Source organism: Acomys russatus, chromosome 12 (assembly GCF_903995435.1).
Source record: "Acomys russatus chromosome 12, mAcoRus1.1, whole genome shotgun sequence".
NCBI lineage: Eukaryota > Metazoa > Chordata > Mammalia > Rodentia > Muridae > Acomys > Acomys russatus.
In genome coordinates this window covers 21694315-21713544 of record NC_067148.1, presented here as the reverse complement: position 1 = coordinate 21713544, position 19230 = coordinate 21694315, and the positions used below count along the sequence as shown (strand labels likewise).

At 39.9% G+C, this 19230-nt stretch overlaps 1 protein-coding gene across 3 annotated transcripts in view; it reads right to left on the bottom strand.

Annotated features, from left to right (window-relative positions):
- Dock10 (dedicator of cytokinesis 10) overlaps window positions 1–19230 on the bottom strand; it is a 245163-nt gene that overhangs the window by 44957 nt on the left and 180976 nt on the right. For all 3 annotated transcript variants that reach the window (XM_051153999.1, XM_051153998.1, XM_051154000.1), the window contains exons 23-30: window positions 18785–18877; window positions 18232–18350; window positions 15964–16033; window positions 12692–12805; window positions 10566–10637; window positions 6076–6222; window positions 3125–3208; window positions 1258–1354 (exon numbers count right to left, since the gene is read on the bottom strand). In XM_051153999.1, coding sequence (XP_051009956.1) covers window positions 1258–1354; window positions 3125–3208; window positions 6076–6222; window positions 10566–10637; window positions 12692–12805; window positions 15964–16033; window positions 18232–18350; window positions 18785–18877 — 796 coding nt within the window. The remainder of the gene's footprint in view (window positions 1–1257; window positions 1355–3124; window positions 3209–6075; window positions 6223–10565; window positions 10638–12691; window positions 12806–15963; window positions 16034–18231; window positions 18351–18784; window positions 18878–19230) is intronic.

Here is a 19230-nt window from a genome sequence, read left to right as displayed (position 1 = left end):
CCCCTCTTGTGACCCCTGCCCTCCCCCCCTGCCCCCCCCCCCATCATCTTGCTCAGTGCTAGGGATCAAACCTTAAGCTTCACACAGTCTAGGCAAGGACTCTACTACTGAGTTACACTTTTAAGTACAAACAAAATAAAATCCCAAGCCCCCCCCCCAAAAAAAAAATCAAAGCCTAAAATTGTTTTTGTCTGGCTTAAAATTTCTACTCTTTTCTTCAGCTATAGAATATGCACAGCACAGTAGAAAACGAGTGAGGAGGTGCACATAGATTATATTTAAAATTGAAAATCGACACATTTCTAAGCCTGCTGTCATAACTCTCTTTCTGTAATGTCAATGCAAGCTGCCATAGGCGTGAGAAGGCTCTTTGCCTTCTTATTTTATGATTTCTTGACCATTAACATGGCAGTGTGAACATCTACTCACAGCTTGGTAGCAAGGCACTTCAAGTCCCTGACTCAACTACACTATTCTTGTTAATGCTTGATTCTTACTTAGTTTCTGATGTCTATATTCTCGCTTGTGATTCTTCTCCATACGTACACACACACACACACACACACACACACACACACACACACGCACGCACGCACGCACATACACACCACATACACACGTATGTATAAAGGTTTCAAATTTACAAAATAAACATTTTATGTGCAGTATTTAAATGTAATGCTGTACATCAAATTTAGCAAATGAAATATGTTTCACCCTGACCTCTGCTCCCAATCTCTTCCACTCTCTGGCCTAGCAGTGTGGAGTTTATAATGTAGGGCAGGACTGGAGATGAGGAGAGATGGGATTATGATCAGGATGTAAAGTAAATAAATTAATTAATAAAAAAGAGTTTGTGATGTTGCCTCCCATCCCTCCTTCCTTCTGACTTTCCAGGTTTCTTTGCACCACTGATTTAGTTATGCATGGTAATTAATACTGTCCATTAAAATTATACTCATGGCTCTTTCCTCTCCGTCTTTAGGTACCAAAATCAATGGAAATCTGTCTTTTGGAACTAGTAGGATTCTAGGTTGCAATTCTTTGATTTATAGCAGCAAGGTTTAAAATGCTGTTGGATTTCTCTTTGATGAAAAGGGGAAGAGAAATATAAAGTTGTAGCCGTCAACCACATGGGGCAACTTTTTTTGAATTCTTATCAGATTATTAGGCTACAAAGGCTAAGGGAGCTGGAGAACAGAGTCGGAGCAAGCTACCAGCCTTGTAGGGCTTTAAGAAGACGTGGGGACTTGTTACCTGGAATGTTGGCAGATCTTATGGGGAGGCACAGAGGAATAAAGTGCTCATGTTGACAAACTTCTTGGAGAAAATCAAACTTATACTGGCATAAAGTCTGAAATGGAGGCAAACAGATGGCTATGATTTGTACATCGACAGCGTTCATTAAAACAAGCAAAAACGATGTGTGTTTCAATCTGACCATTACAAAGAAGGAGTAGCTAATTTTGCATGACAACCAAGTAGTTATTAGAGTTAAAGGAGTTTGCTTCCTCACAAGTGCTTGTTGTAGTCACATTCCTCATCAATCAAAGCCACCTAAGGAACGGAGACCAGCTGTAGCCCATAAGCTGCTTCTATGAGAGAAAATCCTGAGTCATGTTTTAGCTTATGGTATGATGTGTTTCTTGTATGTTCAGTCCCTTTGCATCAGGTGATCAGAGCTCTCTCAAAAATCCAACTCAAAACACAGAGCAGACAGTGATTGAGAAGAGATGGGGTCCAGTGTCACAGGAGACAATGGTACACACTATCTGAAGAGGAGTCAACCCACGTGCCATCAGTTCTCAGCGTTGTTCTGCTCTATTTTCCTCCCTGCATTTGAAAAAGGTGTGTCTTTTCCATAACACCTGGATTCGGACCGTGACCATAGAGTTCAGACTTGGCGTGAGATAACCATAATTCAGGTCTTAAGAGCAATCACAGCTGGAGGAATGATTGCACAGTCCTAACAGTTTTATATCCTCTCACATGTGTGATAGATAATCATCCCTTAAGAGCAAGCTAGCTTGTCATTGTTACATTGGGTACTATCAGCTCACAAAATACAAAAATATCCTTTACGTCAGAGTAGAGCTCTATTTTCTGGCAACATCATTCAATAATGTAGAAATTTGCCATTTCATACAAGAACGGTATTTGATGTGCCCTTTCGCACAAGAATAAGTGTATAATTAAATTATACACACACATTAGTTATTCTTCACTGGTAATTTAACACTTGATCTCCAGAAAAAATATGTAGGTCTAGTGCAATTATATTCAAATGGAAATTATTCATTTCATGCATCATAGGAACACAACTGAATATTCTTTTTTGTTTTTGCTTTTGTTTTTTTGGGACAGGGTTTCTCTGTGTAGCTTTGGCTGTATTTGATTCACTTTGTATACCAGGCTGTTCTCAAACTGACACCCACTTACAACTGAATATTCTTTAAAGAAATATTTGAAAGGCATTTGGGATGCAGCTAATATTATTTCTAGAATAGAGGTCTTAGTGCCTCTATGAAAAAATTAGGAAGTTAATAAATAACTTAATGTGCATCTCAAGGTCTCAGAGAAAGAAGAACATGCCAAATTTCAAAGAGTAGATGACAAAAATAAGAAAGGGAAGAAATTAATGAAACAGAAACTGAAAGAACAACACAAAGAGTCAACCAAAGACCTGGATCTTTGAAAAGATAAAAATGATAGACATACCCTTATTGAAATTAATTAAGAAAGGAGAGACTATAAAAATTAATAAAATTAGAGATAGAAAGGTTATTATAACAAAGTGCAATGAGGTCCAGAAGACTGTTAGGAAATATTTTCTAACTGTAACTCTTGGCTATCTAAAGTAAATGAATAAATTATTAGTCATATATTATCTAATAAAATTAAATTAGGAGAAAATACAAAGCTTAAATGTTCACAGCAATCAACAAGATTAAAATAGTTCTAGAAAATCAGTCAACAAAGAAAAGTTCCAAACCAGATGGTACAGACCTTATTTTATGACTCACTGAATGGATGCTAGGCCAGTGTTTCAGGCAGATACACACAGAGAATGCCTTAGTTACAACACTGGACTTGGCAAATAATTACTTCTGTCCCTGGTCCTTACCTTGAAGTCACCAGATGAGAACATGCTGATGTAATTGTTTACCATCTTAAACACGAATCCCCGGTCCATAAAGGTAAAACAGCGCTGAGAAGATACAATTCCGAAGTCAAATCTTTTTCTTGAGGGATTTTAGAGTAATATTTAACTAAGTGTGCTATATAAGTGTTTTTTAAAAAAGTCTCTAAGGCACGTAGAAATGCTCCTCTGCATATAGCAACTACTTAAAATGCCACAGATAGTATAAACATCTGACGTTCCAAACCCGCACCCATCGACTGTTTAAAATATTGTGTGGAATCTTGAAGTGAGCCATCTCAGACTCTCTCTTTCAGGTTTGTCTGCTTTTTAATTATGTGCTTACATTTTATTATTGTTTTTAGTACAGTGATCCCAGAGTGGCTTGGGGTGGGGGGAGACCATCTGCCAAGCATTCTGGGTGTGATGCAAAGTGGTACAATGGGCCAGCAATTTTTTCCTTCTTCTTGGCTTTCTTCAGCAAGGAACTGTTTTGTATTTCATCCAGAGAAGCATACATTTGAAGAACAAAAAGAGGAGAACTCGAGATTTCTTTTTTCTTTTCTTTCTTTTTTTTTTTTTTTTTTTTACATATTTTTATGTTTTTTACATTTTGCCTGCATGTGTGAGGATGTCAGATCATAGAGCTACAGACAGGTGTGAGCTGCCAAGTGGGTGCTGGGATTTGAACCCTGGTCCTCTGGAAGAGCAGTCAGTGCTCTTAACTGCTAAGCCATCTCTCCAGCCATTAGGGACCCATTTGTGACTTGCATATTCTGTTGTCAGGTTCTCTTAACCTAGCTGGGTGGGTCTTAGGTCAAGTTTATAACGGGTACATTGATGATTATGGAATTCATGTTTCATTCAGTATCCGGCAAAGGCACTGCTTCTACTAGTGGGAGTAGGCTATTAGGAGCGGGACTCTGAAGCTTCTGGACCTGGCCTTCCTTCTGTTTCCTTGTTTCAGTTATGTGAACAAATTGTCACACCCTCCTGCCACCATAGAACAGTGGATCCACTGCCTTCCCTGGGGAGATGGACTGTGACACCCTGAAGCCAGCAGTCAACAAGTCACTCCTTATGTTGCTCCTGTCAAGCAGCTTGTGATAGCCTTGAGGGAAGTAAGGATCGTCCGATTCACACTATCTGAGCACTGATGAGAGGAACTAGACAAGCCAAAATGGGAAATATCTGGAGCCTTCTTGAGGAACGGCCATTAGCTGATTGCTGAGAGCATGAGAGGTTTATAATGTGGCACCCAGAGGGCAGTGCTGAGATGGGAAGGCTCAGAGCTCACTGGTTTCTAGGATGGGGACAAATCAAGACTTTCAGTTTTACATTCTCTAAATCTGGTACTGTTTCTGTCTGCTTTTTACTATTACTTCTAACAATCATCCCCAAAGTCTTTGCTGTCTTCTGTGTCAATAAATGCCATCAAATTGGAAGCATGTGTGCATGGTGGACATTTACAATACAAAAATCTTTCCATTCACAAACTTCTTGTGCATGTGTGTGTGTGTGTGTGTGTGTGTGTGTGTGTATGTGTGTATCAAACTGAAATCTATGTGATCTTTTGTTATTTTTGTTAGTTATAAGTATTTATTGCCAATCTGTGCTTTTCATCATTACCATTTACTTTTTCATCTTGAACATTTTCAATTGCTTCCACATGAGGTTTATACATAGGCAGCAATTACCTGTGTATAAATACACTACAAATAAACACTTGTCTACTTGAAAACATATCAAATATCTAAGCCAAGAGTAGTATATATGGGAATCTTTTCCCCTTCTTTGAAATTTGTTTTGTCATCATTTTTTATTTTCAGTTTAGGGATGAAAACTTTAGTTGTTTCTTTAAGTGTATTTTGCTTACAAGTTGGACTTCATATAAATATTTGCACCGAATTTTCTATTCTGTCAAGCACTTCCAGTATGCTAGCAGCATAGCTATATATTTTATTCTCATGGGCCTTAAAGTGTGGTAGGAAATGCAAGTCACTTTTTCCCTCTTTTACTCTCATCCCTTTTAATGCATATCATCCCTTTTTTTCTATTTTAAGGAAAATAAATAAGGGAAGTGAGTAGTAGAAGGTAGGTTCAGTGAAAGTAGAGACAGAGATGGTGAGGACGTAAAGGCCCCAGTAGCTAGCAGCTTGACGTGGATGGGAAGCCGGAGGCCCAGGGAAGGGCTAACCAGGATGAGTGTGTGTGAAGACGCTGCCTGGAAACCCAAGTAAAAAATCTAAGAGGAAATAACAGAACATATGTGAGATGGAAAAGCAAGGGAGGAATACTGGGCACCAAAGGTTTAAGTGGGTTTGAGAGCAGAGGGACGAGGAGAAAGAGGGGTAGTAGGTGGCATGATCACAACTAAAGAGGTCTGAAAAAGCCTTATGAAATCCTACTAGTTTGGGAGATAATTGGAAATGTAACTAAAACCTGCTTCATACTCAAATTGATCAATTTTTTTTTCTATGAATAGTTCATAACATTACCATCAGGCTAAAGAAAGCCAGAGGCCACATAAAAGCAGTGTCATAATCTTGAAGTTGGCTACGTAGTGTCATTATCTCATCAATGGCTCATCTAAAATGTCATGTCCCAGGCGGACATACCTCAGGAGAATGACATCACCACAATGTAGCTCCTTTCAACATCTCCTCTTACTGTATAAACTTATTTAGAAAGCATCCTGACTTGACAACACTCGGATGCCCATTTTTACCTAACCTTCATTTTTCTTTAATGAGCCTGTAAGTTGGAATAAGTATTAACACACATTTCGAGAGAGGAGATGTAGAAGTGGAAGTGTTCCTCTTACCCCAGAGCTCTGATACTTCATCATAAGTAGAGAGTAAGTTAATGACACTCAGGCTCTCTTGCAGCCACTTTCAAAGTGACTTGGACAGAACTGTGCTCTCACATAGATGTACCTTAAGGAACCTGGCAACGCTGTGGTTCGCCCTTTTCGTCTCCTCAAGGGCATCCTTGTATTTCCAAATCACGTGGTCACACAGGCCCATCACCAGGTTGTCTAGTTCACTTTGGTAAGACTCAGGGAATCTTTGAGCTCTGGGAAGCTAAGGAAAGAATAATTTTACTAAAAATGTGGTGTGTGAATTACCAAGCTAGGACAGCAACAGAAAGACTTACCTTATTTTATAGGACAGCAAATCAAAGGAACTCTTTAGAAAACTTGAAAGCAGCAATAAAACTTGAAAGCCTTTTAAGTTTCAAGATCATAATTCTACCATTTTTTTTAAATTAAGTGTTCCCTTCTAGCCTGACTGGTAAATTTATACTTTTTCATTAAAAACTGTTCATCTCAAATACACAAATCACAAAGACATGTGCATTCATATTATGCCTTCATATGTTAATTCCTTCCTCTTGCCTCCCAAGAAATAACTATTAGACTTTAAATAAAACATATTAATTTAAAAATTAATGTTGTTCTAAAACAATTTTCACTCAAATAGCTCCATTTATTTTAATTTAGAATAAAATTTAACATATAGGAATCCTTCCAGTAAAATCTATGAGTGCTCAGTCTTAAAAGAGACATCTATTGCCAGGAGCCCCTCCCAGTCCAAGAGAACATCACAAAATAGAGTATGGAAAGAATTTAAAACATGTAGGATTGGGAAGAGTGTCCTGAACTGCTGTCATCCAGGTATGACATTGCTATGGCTCCTGTGACCACAGAAACCTGGACAAGACTGGACCCTTGAGCTTTCAATCATAGGTAGAGGAAGTGCTCATGAGAGCCTACTTAGCTTCCTGAAGGAGCTAATGACTGTTAGTGAGTGCTGGGGGAGGGTATGTAGTTTTGTCATAGGTGTAGCCTATGCAGGGGGCGGGAGGGGAGGTTCAGAAAGAGAGGAAGGGGGATAACAGGGTCATGGGGAGGGGTGGATATGGTTGTAATATGTTATATCTATGTATGCCATTGACAAAATGTAAAGAGATATGATGATAATGAATGCCCAGGGGATGGCTCAGTTGACAAACTGTCTGCTTTGGAAGCAGGAGGAGCTACAAAGACTGGGCCTAGAGGCTTACACTTTAATCCGATTTCAGTGGCTAGGAGCAGAGACAGGCGGATTCTTGGAGCTCATGGCTGGACTGTGAAGCCAATCCCTAAACGCCAGGTTCAGTGAGGGACTGTCTCAAGAAAATAAGGTGGAGAGTGATTGATGTCAACTTCAGGCCTCCACATTAACTCACACACATGTGTCGTACACACACACACACACACACACACACACACACACACACTAACACATGCACATTGTACACACACAAAAATAAAAGTGTAAAAACCTACAATAAATAAGCACATAACTGGATGAGAACAGACACTGGTCTGAGATAGTTTATGACATGAGTTCTTGTCAGCCTAACTCTCTGGTTCCAGAATTTACCACAAATTAGATATATCAAGATCCTCACAACACTAAGTTTAGAAGAACATGGATGTGAGATTACATATATATATATATATAAAATGCAACTTTATGTTATGTTCAGATGTCTGTATAGAAGGAGAAAGTTTGAGAGAGGCAAGCTGTTTCTTTGTGTGTATATACAGGCCTTTCCTGTAAGGTCAATAAAACTCATTCATCTCTACAAGTTGGCTTTAGTAATTTTGTCACTGCAATTAGAGTGAGATTGAATCATGTAATTTTCGATTGCAAGCACCCAGCCTTTCATACTGTAAGAATACAAAACACGAGGGCTGTTATTACAAGGGTTGTTTTAAACGGAGATTTAATAATAGGACATCGGTGCTGACTTTTATTTTTCTTTCTGTAATACCACTTGTAAGTATTTTGAAGCCTCATCATTGCTCTTTCTATACATTTAAAATTTATTATTGAAATCATACAAGTTGATAAAAATATACCAAATAAATCACACATTCCATTTTTATTCTTCTCCATATATCTTAGGCAATAAGACTAACCAATTTACCTGTACAAAGGCAGTAGTCATTTCGTTCCTTATTGTGCTTGTGTTTGTGAGGAGTGTGTGTGCAGACAGGTGTGCATATATATGCATATATATGTGCATACACATATATATGTGTGTGTGGGGGGGCGGTAGAGGCCAGAGAGTAACCTCAGCTGTCTTCTGGTTGGGGATGCGAGGCCCCCTGTGTGCTTTCCTTAACCTTTACTGTTTATAGAGTGTCTCCTATCTCCCTCTAACATTTAGCTCTTCTCTCATTAGAGAAGATGCCACAAAGCCGTGGCTTTGTAAGGAAACAGACAAAGTCTAGGGAAGCAGACCCACCTCATCCTTGCTGAAAAGGCCTCTACCTGAAGGCTTCCTGGGCCCAACGAAGAAGGATAGAGGAGCTGCCATAATTCCCTATGAATTATGAAAACTATGCTATGAAAGCTAGGTAACATCTACAAGAGCAAAACGAAATATATTTAATATTGGAACCCTGAAGCTATCTGATGAAAGGGATATAATATAAAAGGGCATACATTAGGATGAATAGATAAGCAGGCATTTTATGAGCATGTGAGATTAAATGGTAGGTAACTTTCTATAGGCATTGATGGTTTTTCAGATCCTAGAAATGGATTTATGTCACTTGAAGTCAAACTGTAAATGTCTTAGTCACTGAAGCAGAGGATGCAGGTTGGAGTCGGGTTGTAGAAGGAAGCATACACGCAGGAATTGCTATTAACTCAGACCATTAAGCCCATTAGAACACGAACTTGCACAAGAGAGCACAGTAAACACCCTAATGACCCCAAGTCACCGACAAGGTGCTGATACTCTCACCACTGTGATGTTCCGTGGTGTCTTGTGTCTGTGGGTAGCAGTCATAGGACTGATTCATTAACAGCCATAGGGGAAATGGGTCACCCTAGTAACAGAGGTCATGTGATTAGTGGCAAAGCCAGGGGCATATCCTAGGGAACTTGACTCTGAGGGACTCATAGAGCTGGATAATGACGTATGAAATACTCAGGAGCTGGGAAATGGTGGTAACTGGCATGCATAAAGGACTCAGGGCCAGACACTGGAAGATGAAGGTGTCTATTTCATTACGTAGATTTCTGACCGGAGTTAACTTCTACATCCAGTATATATGAATTGAAGAGAGTACTGAGTTAGAGGAACGCTTCTGAGAACTGTACTAAGTAATGTGTGCAGTAAAGATTCTATCGGTTTTTCTTCAGAAAGCCTTATGGACAATTACCAAGGCTATGTATACTAGAAAGAGGGGGGACGATCTCTTCAAGGACCATCGAGGTGTCAAACGTGAAGTTTATACAGAAGAAACTGACATTTGGATCAACACTGAGCATGGAGCTCATTGTCTGGAGCTGTCCCTGTGAGGATGGCCAGAGAGAGCTCTGACATGCCTATCTCCCACTAGGAAGGCAAGTCAGAACGATGTCACTGAACCCTACCGTGCCTGCCACTGTTCTGACTCTACTCCCAGTGGTGCAGGTGGGCAGGGGCGCGTGTTAAAGCTCCTCCTTGGCTTTATCCAAATGGGAGCTGAGAGAGGTTTGTGAGAACCCAAGACATGCCCTTGCGTGCTCACGGTCGGGTGCCTGATCACACGCAGCAACCCTGGCTGCAGTAATGTCAGGCCACCAGATTGTCCCTACTCTGGGAGGAGGGTCTGGGTCATACACCCTGCTGGGTCACCAAGACCTTCCCAGCCGTGAGCTAGAGGGAGAGGATCTGGAGTGGAGAGAAAGGGATGGTGTGCTCAGGTAGGCAGGATTCTGAGGAGACCAGCTGCCGTGACAGGACCTGGAGTTCATTCCACCCACCGCTCTTCTAAGAGAGGCCTATGGGGCTGTGGGGGATCAGATTCTCCATTGTGTGCACTGTGCCGTGATAACTGCAGATTGCAGAAGCCCGGACATTTACGTAACATATGAAAAACATGTAAAAAAGCTGCCATATCCGAGACCCAATCAATCATTGCTGGCAAAAGCACATTATCCCAGGCTGCCTCCAGTCAGTGATGGAGCTGGCAGAGACTTGCCCGCAGGATCCATGTGTGCAGAGCACCATTTCTCCAACAACCATCCTTTGCTTCCAGATTGGACACATTGGCCAGGCCGAAAGCTGGCTCATTTTAACCAACCCCTCTTCTTTCTCCATTTTCTCTCATAGCTATCAGACCTGCCTACCTCGTATTTCCTGTTCTGTTTGTCCTTTACAGTTATATCTCCTCAATGTATCTTTGTATTTGTAATTTTTGTCTTCACATCTGTTTCTGAATGGGCCTTTATTAACACACATGGCCATTTCTTGTACTTAAAAAGCAATTAACATAAATTGCTAAGGTTTTACACAGCCAATAAAAGTGGAACTAATGAGAATATGTTCATTAGTGTAATTGTTGGATGATATTACATTGCTGCATTACCCGTGAGCTTACCTGAATTTTATTTGTGTCAATCAAGTGCTGTGCCATTGATTTTAGAATAATTGCAAAGAAGAACCAAGAATGCTATAAGGAAAAAGCAGACAATAGAGGATTTATTAATCTATGGTAAAATAATGATAATTATAATGTTTACAACAAGAGAGCTATGCTTTTTAAAAAGTAAATGAGTAGGTAAAGTGGACCAGAGCAGTAACATATCTTAAAGTAAATTATTAAGTCAAATGGGCTGGGGCAGTGACACAGTCTCTGCTACTATAGGATAACCTTTATCAAAGTTATAATATATTATAATACAATATAATATATTACATTATATATAATATATAACATATTATATAATATATTTATACATAACATATTTATATATAATATATATTCCAGTTTCCTAATAATATAAACAACTTAAGTTAAAACCGAAATGAAGCATTTGTGGCAGGCTCTTCATCAGGCTCTCAATTTTGAGCTAATTTTTATATGTGTTAATTATTTCCCACCAATACTTACACAGTGACGGTGTATTTAAATTTTTTTAATCACTAAACTCCACATAGAAAGTGCTATTCTTAACCAATTCTCCTGAGACTGCCCTTTTAATTCAACAAACTATGCTACAGTCTGTCTCATCATGGAGCCATTAGCATGGGGTCATAGCACTGCACCGGCCACAAACTGGCTGCGATTCAAATGTCCTTTGGTGGCAGAACAAACATGCTCATGGTGATCGTATACGTGGCTGGCTGGGTGCTCTGGTAACTTAAGTGGGAGCATTGACCTCATTCCGAGGGAGTGGCTTAGGCGAAAGGGAGGCATGGCTAATGTCTGGTTCTGTGAATGGATCCCATCACTTCAAGGAAAAAAATCAAAGTGTCTGCTTGATGTTAGAAGTGAAACTCACACTACTAGGACTTTTAAAAAAGAATCCAAGGCATACTGAAACCACGTCCATCACCTACCTTGTCCCAAACTGTACTCAGTATACCAAATGTACCGCCATTTGTTTCTGAAGTTAACAGATTCTCTCTCCTCTGATGGTGGTCCACAGGCATGCCCCAATGCTCATGGCTTCTCTGAGTTCATTTAACCCCTCCCATCCTTGTCCACAGTGGTACTCTCAGACCCAGAGCTGTGCTAATCCTTACTGAGTAGTAAAGACCCTTCCTGAACCTGCAGTGCTCTGGTTCCCCCATGGGCAGCTCCCTTACTTTCTTTCCATTTTCTTTTCAAGGGTCCTGTTCTCCATCAGGCCATCTGTCTACCCTGGTAGAGGTACAAGTCTCATTCTTTTTGTCCTGACCATGCTTATTCCTCTTACTTGCTCTCTGTTTTCTTTTCTCATTCTATTTGCCATCAGCATATAATTTATGTTTAATCAATAGCTCATTTCGCCCCCAGTATAAGATTAGCTCCCAAGGACATGGAATTTTAGTCGTTGCTGTAATGCATCCCAAGTATCAGGAGTCTGGCTGCTTTATCTTGGTTGAACGAATGGATATACTCACAAGGCTGCTTAAAAAAATTAGCTGCTTGGACTGTCAGATTTAGATATATTTTTTTTTTGTGAACTTATGCTGATGGCCTATGATGTCATATTACCTTTCTAAGTATTTGCTAATCATTTGCTCTAGTTAGGTAAATTTGTCAAATCACAATAGACAAGAAGCTTGCATCTAAAAATCAGAGTTCCATAACATTGTTTTATAGGTTTTTTTATGGTCTCTTTTTCATGTTCACTTATATGTTGCAATTTGAGACCAAAAACTTGCTATCACTCACTTACTCTTTATTGTAAATATGCTCTTTAATATACCATTATATCCCTTTCCTAAGAAGTTTTCTTCCTGTAACTAGCTGTCCAATCTTCATGCTATACTTACTGTTTGTGAATGTTTTTAATAATTTTTGATAGTAATCCATTCTGCCTTTAGATCAAAGTGCTTAACCTGGGTACAACCTACTCCCCTCTGTTCTCTTGAAATAGACCCCCCCTTTTACTTGATATGCAGATATAATTTAGTTTTGAATTGAAACTTATGTTATAATCGAGAAGAGAAAAGACCTGTGGAGATCAGCGAGCCCTGTGATAGGAATTCTGTTTCCACTATGAAGAAGAGAATTACCTTTAGGACATGTTTCACTATCATCGAGTCATTTGACTTCAAAAGATCACTCATATTTTTAGCCAGTTCTTCATGTATCGTTCTTTCTTTGTAGGACCTGGTCTTGAATACAAACTAAAGAAAATCCAAAAAGTGAACAAAATTAATTACCCTTTAAATGCTTCTAGGATTACACAGATATCTCATTTCTCATAATCAACTGCTTGTGTCAGCTTTTATCATGGAGTCATGGAGGCCTGGCGATATGAGTAGGGCACACTTGCTCCTACTTGGGGTCTTTGCAGAATAGGGCCTTGCTCACCTAAGCTCTCCTGGGCACTCTTTTTTATAGAAATCAAGAGAAAGGCCAAGAGAGCCAATGAGCAGGTTCAAGAGATCACGGAGGGCTTGGACCCACCTACTTAGGACACACTCCCCTTCTCTTTCCTTCCACTGGTAACGGGTGGCATGGTAGCAATTCTTCATCCTGAAAGGGTAGAGCACCCACTCAAATAGCCAAGTGGGGAAGCGGGTGCCTTCCAGAGGTGAGGATGTGGGTCCCTCAGAAGGCCAGGTTCTAGCATCAAGAGGTTGATAAGCATCAGCCATCACTAAGATAACAAATGCAGCCTACTTGGCCTTTCTTTTGTCTAAGGATTATCTTGGTGATGCTTCTCTTATTTCTTCATATATTTTAAGAACGCACATATATCAACACACACATTTTGAAGACATAGAATGTTTCATATGGGATTGTAGTAGCTTATATAGGAGATGGGTTTGCCTCAGGAAAGGATATTGCCTTCACGGCAGTCACAATTTAGGATAGGCTACAACTGAGAGGGAAAGCAGCCAAGAGACCGATACATAGTCTTTTGGATTTGTATTTTTTTCTTTGGACTTTGAAGCACATTAGGACCATGGTATGCCCTGAGGTGTGAAGCTCTTTCAAAGGGGAGGTACAGAGTTAGTGGACTCATAAAACCAGCTACAGCCAAGGGTGACTAATTTTCTGTAAGCATTGTGCTTCATAAGCAGACAAACCCATCATCAACTGTCTAATCCAATGCAGTTATTGAGCCTGAAAGGTAATTCATTTCAGCTAGCACTGGAATATCCTAACATTGCAAAGCTGATTCTTAGAATTGCCCATGCTGTAAATCCCTGTGAAGTACCCCCATTTCATTAGATGGACTTAGACACACATCTTTGAAAAGGACATGGTGTATGTGTGCAATTTTGATACTGTAGATGGAGTGAGTTAGCAGCACTTAGTACCACTGAACTTGACATGGCGTTTCATTTACTTGTGAATAATATAAATTACAATGACTATCACATCACCCAAGGATATACAAGCATGTGTTAGAATCGGCCCATCAGGGTTTTTTTTTTTTTTTTTTAAAACAGTGTTAATGGGTTCAGGACTTAATATACACCTATATGTTAAATGCCCCTCTGTCTATGGTAAAAATAACTTCAGACTCCCAGCTCAAGGTCAGGCTGTTAACCAAATAACTTGTGTATCATAGGAAAAAAGTGATGTTTCTTCTTTTCAGGGCACTTTACTGGTTAGACTCTAGTCTCTCATTTCTTAGTTTAGGGATTCTTCCAGAAAGGCACATGGGTTGGTTGTACTTATTAGGAAATGTTTGTTTATTTGAAAATGAATTCTAAAATATTCTTAGGAATTTTCAATCTGACATTTCCTGTAAGTGTATTTCTAGAGTTGAACTACTTTAGAACAAAGAAGATAGACTGCCCCTCTTCTGTGTTGCAGACTGAGATGCTCTTGCCAAGATATTTCATGTTTCTTGGTTGGGAATGAAGCCCATTCCAAGATACATTTCTAGGAGCTCCGTAGAGGAAGAGTCTGAGCATCCGAGGTTTTCACAGGAGCTGACTTTGGTGATGGCAGAAGTAGCCACAGCAGTTGAAGCCCTTAATATATTTTTAGACAACTCCATTTGAAAGAGGATATTGACACTAAGGTTGAAATGGAGTTGCCAGAATGAAGTACAAAGATTCAAGGCATCATTTTATTTGCTTGTTCTCTTTGTAAGTTGAAACAGAAAGTTGGGGTAAACATTGAGAAGATAAATTCTCTCCAGATAATTCCATTGGTGAGTATACTCTTCAACCCACTAGCAAAGTAAGGGTATTTGTAAGTGGAATTAGCTTTTGTCAATTAAAGTCAGGGTCCAAGCAGGTAAAAGTATATCCCAGGGGTGTTGCTGTGAAATAACTATTTCTAGTATCAGGTTATTTTAAGGAGGAGCACACACCCATGCTATGGTATTTGGGGAAGCTATCCAACATTTCTGGCAGAAAATACACAGACAGGAACCATCGCTAGGGGAATTGCAGAGTGGTCCATTCAAGAATGAGACTTATAGATACTTTCTTTTGTAGCTACATTTCTATGAGACCAATTATTGATTTTAAAAAAGCATTTTTTTTTAATCACAAAGGGCTCTAATTCTTATCCAATTGCATTTATAAGCATCTAGGATGCACAAATATATGTTTATTCCTATATATGACTTGAATATATTTCTTTCCCAAATCAACATCCAAACAGGGATGTAAGCTCTGTATGTAGTATATAGTAATTAAGGATGCTTGTATTCACCCCTAGATTGGATTCATTCTGTGCAGTCAATGAAACCATGATTGGGGCAGAGCTGTCAGAATGCAAACATCATCCCAAGTTCATTGGCATCAATTCACAGCCGACTGAGGATGAGAATAGAACATCTCCAAGTAGACACTTGACAAGGGACACCGAGGAAGCAGTGCACACCAATGAGATGGGCAAATGGTTCATGCCAGAAGATAAAGGACTCAACATACCAGAAGCAGGTACAAATATACAGTAACTGGGGAAATGAAATAATGCCTGAGAAAACAATAAAAAGAGCTAAGAAAACATTACAGAAGAAACACAGAGCATTCAACAAACCCGCAGACGTCTTCTTAAATTAGCGAAGAAATTTCAAATATTTCTAATGTCAACTTCAAAGGAGCAGCACGTTAGCTTTCTCTTTTTTTTCCCTTTCCACTATTTCCATGGCAATAATCATTTTCACACACATGTAGCACTTTTACATTGAAGCAATACAACTAGCCCATTAAGGCAGAGGCATGGAATTCTGCTAGTGGGGACTTATGTTCTGACCATGGTGGGCACCATTGAACTCCAGGGTGAGAACCCCCCACTCAGTGCAGACAGGAAACAAGACAAGCCACACAGCACAGTGGATATGACCAGTGCCCTAAGGGTGACTCCCTACCTTAATGTATGACTGGACGGAATGGTCTAGCTGCTCCTCATGACACTTGGCCACAATGTCAGCCAGAACCCTGAAAAACCAAGGATGTTCAGTGGCCTGGCAGAAGGTATGTAGACAGCACTTTATTTTAACCCTGTAGTGCCTGGAAAATGGGGTATTTCATGAACAGGTGAATAGATGAATGAATGAACCAACAGATCTACATCCTTCTCTTGCCTTCCTCACCCACTATTACCTGGGAGCCATTTCCAAGCAGAAGCATCCCAAGAACTGACTAAGGTATATGTAAGGCCTTGGGTGTAATAGCTGGAGACACTGTGCTTGAGTTGAATGTACCACTTGTGCTCTCTGCACTTGCTGACGTTGTCTTCCTGGAAAAGGGATCATTTTTAAAGCACCTAATTGGGCTCTGATTAACGATCATGTTCCATTTTAAAGAGCTCACCTTCCAACCTGTGAGCAGAAGACCTATTTCTGGAAAAAGAGATTAGGTTAAGCTGTATAGTCCCCTCATTAGCTGGACTAGGGTTTCATAGAGCAGCAGTGCATTGATACTTTTTCATATTAACACGACCAGTTGCTACATCGTTGGAGAACTTTGAGAGATCTCAGAAACACCAAAAGATGTACAAGTGGCCATATTTAAGAATTTTGTTGAAAAATCAACATCGAAATGTGCACTCAGCTGAAAGGGACACTAGTTAATTGTGCAATTTGGGCTTTTTAATCCAGGTTCAGAACTGGGTATTTGTGGAAATGATAGTGACCTTAAAAAATTCTCAGAACCTTTATGTTAAAAACAAAGGTAAAAGCCTTCACTCAAAAAGGATAAGTAGTATATCTCAGAGCTGGGAAGATACAGCCAGTATTTCAACACTAGCTGTGATTTTCTACCATAATGTTAGGGCTACTTTTGAAACAAACCAATATAAGTATATTGTTAATTCAAAACAATGTAAATGCGAAATTCTGAGTTCATGACCAGACTCATTAGTGATAGTGGGAGAGTAGGCTGTGACCAAATTTAACACAAAAGAAAGGAAACATGTAATTAAAAAATTCTGTGGGACTATGAAATGATACAACTATTCTGGTAAACATTCTAGCAGTATCTTAAAAAAAAAAGAAAGAAAGAAAAAAAAAAAAAACCCAAGCTAACACTAAAACTAATGAATTGTACAGCTAGTGCCTTACAGTGGATTCATGTCAAAGGTAAAATATTAGAGCTATGTTTACCTAGAATTTATATATGGATAGTTAAAGTGATTTTATTCTTTATAGTCCCCAAACGGAAAAAAATTGGGACATCTATGAACAATTGACTCCTTAAACATACTGTGGCACGGTTCATATGATATAATACTACTCAGCTGTGAAGAGAAGGGACCTAGTCATAGATGGGCAGCCTGGGTGGATCTTAGGAGAATTGTGATGAATGAAAAAGCTAATGCCCCTCACATTTGACCATGTCCCCTGGAGGGGGAGACCTGGTGGCACTCAGAGGAAGGACAGCAGGTTACCGAGAAGAGACTTGATACCCTATGAGGCATATACAGGGGGAGGTAATCCCCCTCAGGAACAGTCATAGGGGAGGGGAATAAGGGGAAAGGGGGAGGGAGGAATGGGAGGACACAAGGGATGGGATAACCATTGAGATGTAACAAGAATAAATTAATAATAAAAAAAAATACAAAAAAAAAAAAGAAAAGAAAAAAGAAAAAAGAAAAAGCTAATGCCAAATGACTACACACGGCATATTTCATACATACACAGATAGGTAGGTGTGTGTGCTGCCCGTCAGGAAGAACATAAGTAACAGGAACTCCTATTCTCTCTATATTATCCCTTTTAATTGCTTATGAATCTATAGTTATCTCAAAATAAACCATTTAAAAACACAAAAGAAACACATGTAGCACTCCACTAATGATAATCGTTAGGAGTCAGAAAATAAGGATTTGAGAATGAGAAATGCTTAAATCTGAAAAATACGCTCACATGAAATGTATACATATGTGGCTATTTCTTTTGTTGTTGTTTTTGTTTGTTTTGAGACAGGGTTTCTCTGTGGAGCCTTGGCTGTCCTGGACTCACCTTGTAGGCCAGGATGGCCTCGAACTTACAGAGATCTGCCTACCTCTGTCTGCCTCCCCTAGTGCTGGGATTAGAGGTGTGCACCACTGCACCCAGCTCTTATGTGGCTGTTTCATTGACAACGTATCATCAGGGTTCTGCATGACCAAAGGTTACCCATGTTGTTATGGATACCTGGTGACAGTCGCACTGATTTCATCCTCCTCACTCTGCACTAGAATTTTGAAGAGCTGATTCAAGATGATCGGCAGGAAACTCATGATGGAGTGTATCTTGTCCACATTTAGTAAGTTCTGCAGTGAATTGGTGGAAAGAGACGCACAGATAAACAAGGGAAATAGTCCGACAAGTTCTGCAGGTGTTTCAGGAATGGGATGTGCCTAGCACAGCTCCACTGTATCTGACCTTTCACTTCCTTGCTTCACTGTGGCAGCGAGTGTAGGTCAAGTTGAATGGACTCTGCTTAATTAGCAATGGTAAATACATTCTAATTTTCAATTATACTTTGTTTCGGATAAAAGGCTGAACTTTGACTTTTCTTCTTTTTTTTTTTTTTAATAGGATCAGAGCCATGTAGAAATTATGAAGTAAAAGTCATTTGCTCCCTGAACGGTAATGTCTTTTAAAGTCCTGACTAATCACTGCTTCTTAGCTTGCTCTTCATGGGAAATAGGTTGGCTCTGCCAGTTTTCATGCAGGAAACCACTAATTCCACATGCCATGTTACCTTACAAGCACGGACAAAACTTGGGGTAGGCGACTGAGACATGTCTTTTTCTCTTTTCTGGCAGTGATGGAAAAATGCATTCACATGTGGGTCCTGCAAAGGCAAAAGAAGTGTTAACTTGTGATGGCACACAAACTCGGTGACAGCGGCCAGCGTTTCCTCATGAAATCAGACATTAAAGCCCCCTTTCCCCAGAGACAGTGGGGTCAACTGAAGGCCCCAGTCTGAACTACAGCACTCTGAGGATGCCTGCTCTCTCACACATTTCATACTCACAGTGCCCTCATCCATCTTGGCCCAATAGCCCTGGCTAAAGAATGACATACCTTGGCTGGCTGGATTCCTTCCTTCCTTCCTTCCTTCCTTCCTTCCTTCCTTCCTTCCTTCCTTCCTTCTTTTCTTCCTTCCTTCCTTCTTTCCTTCCTTCCCTCCCTCTCGGCCAGGAC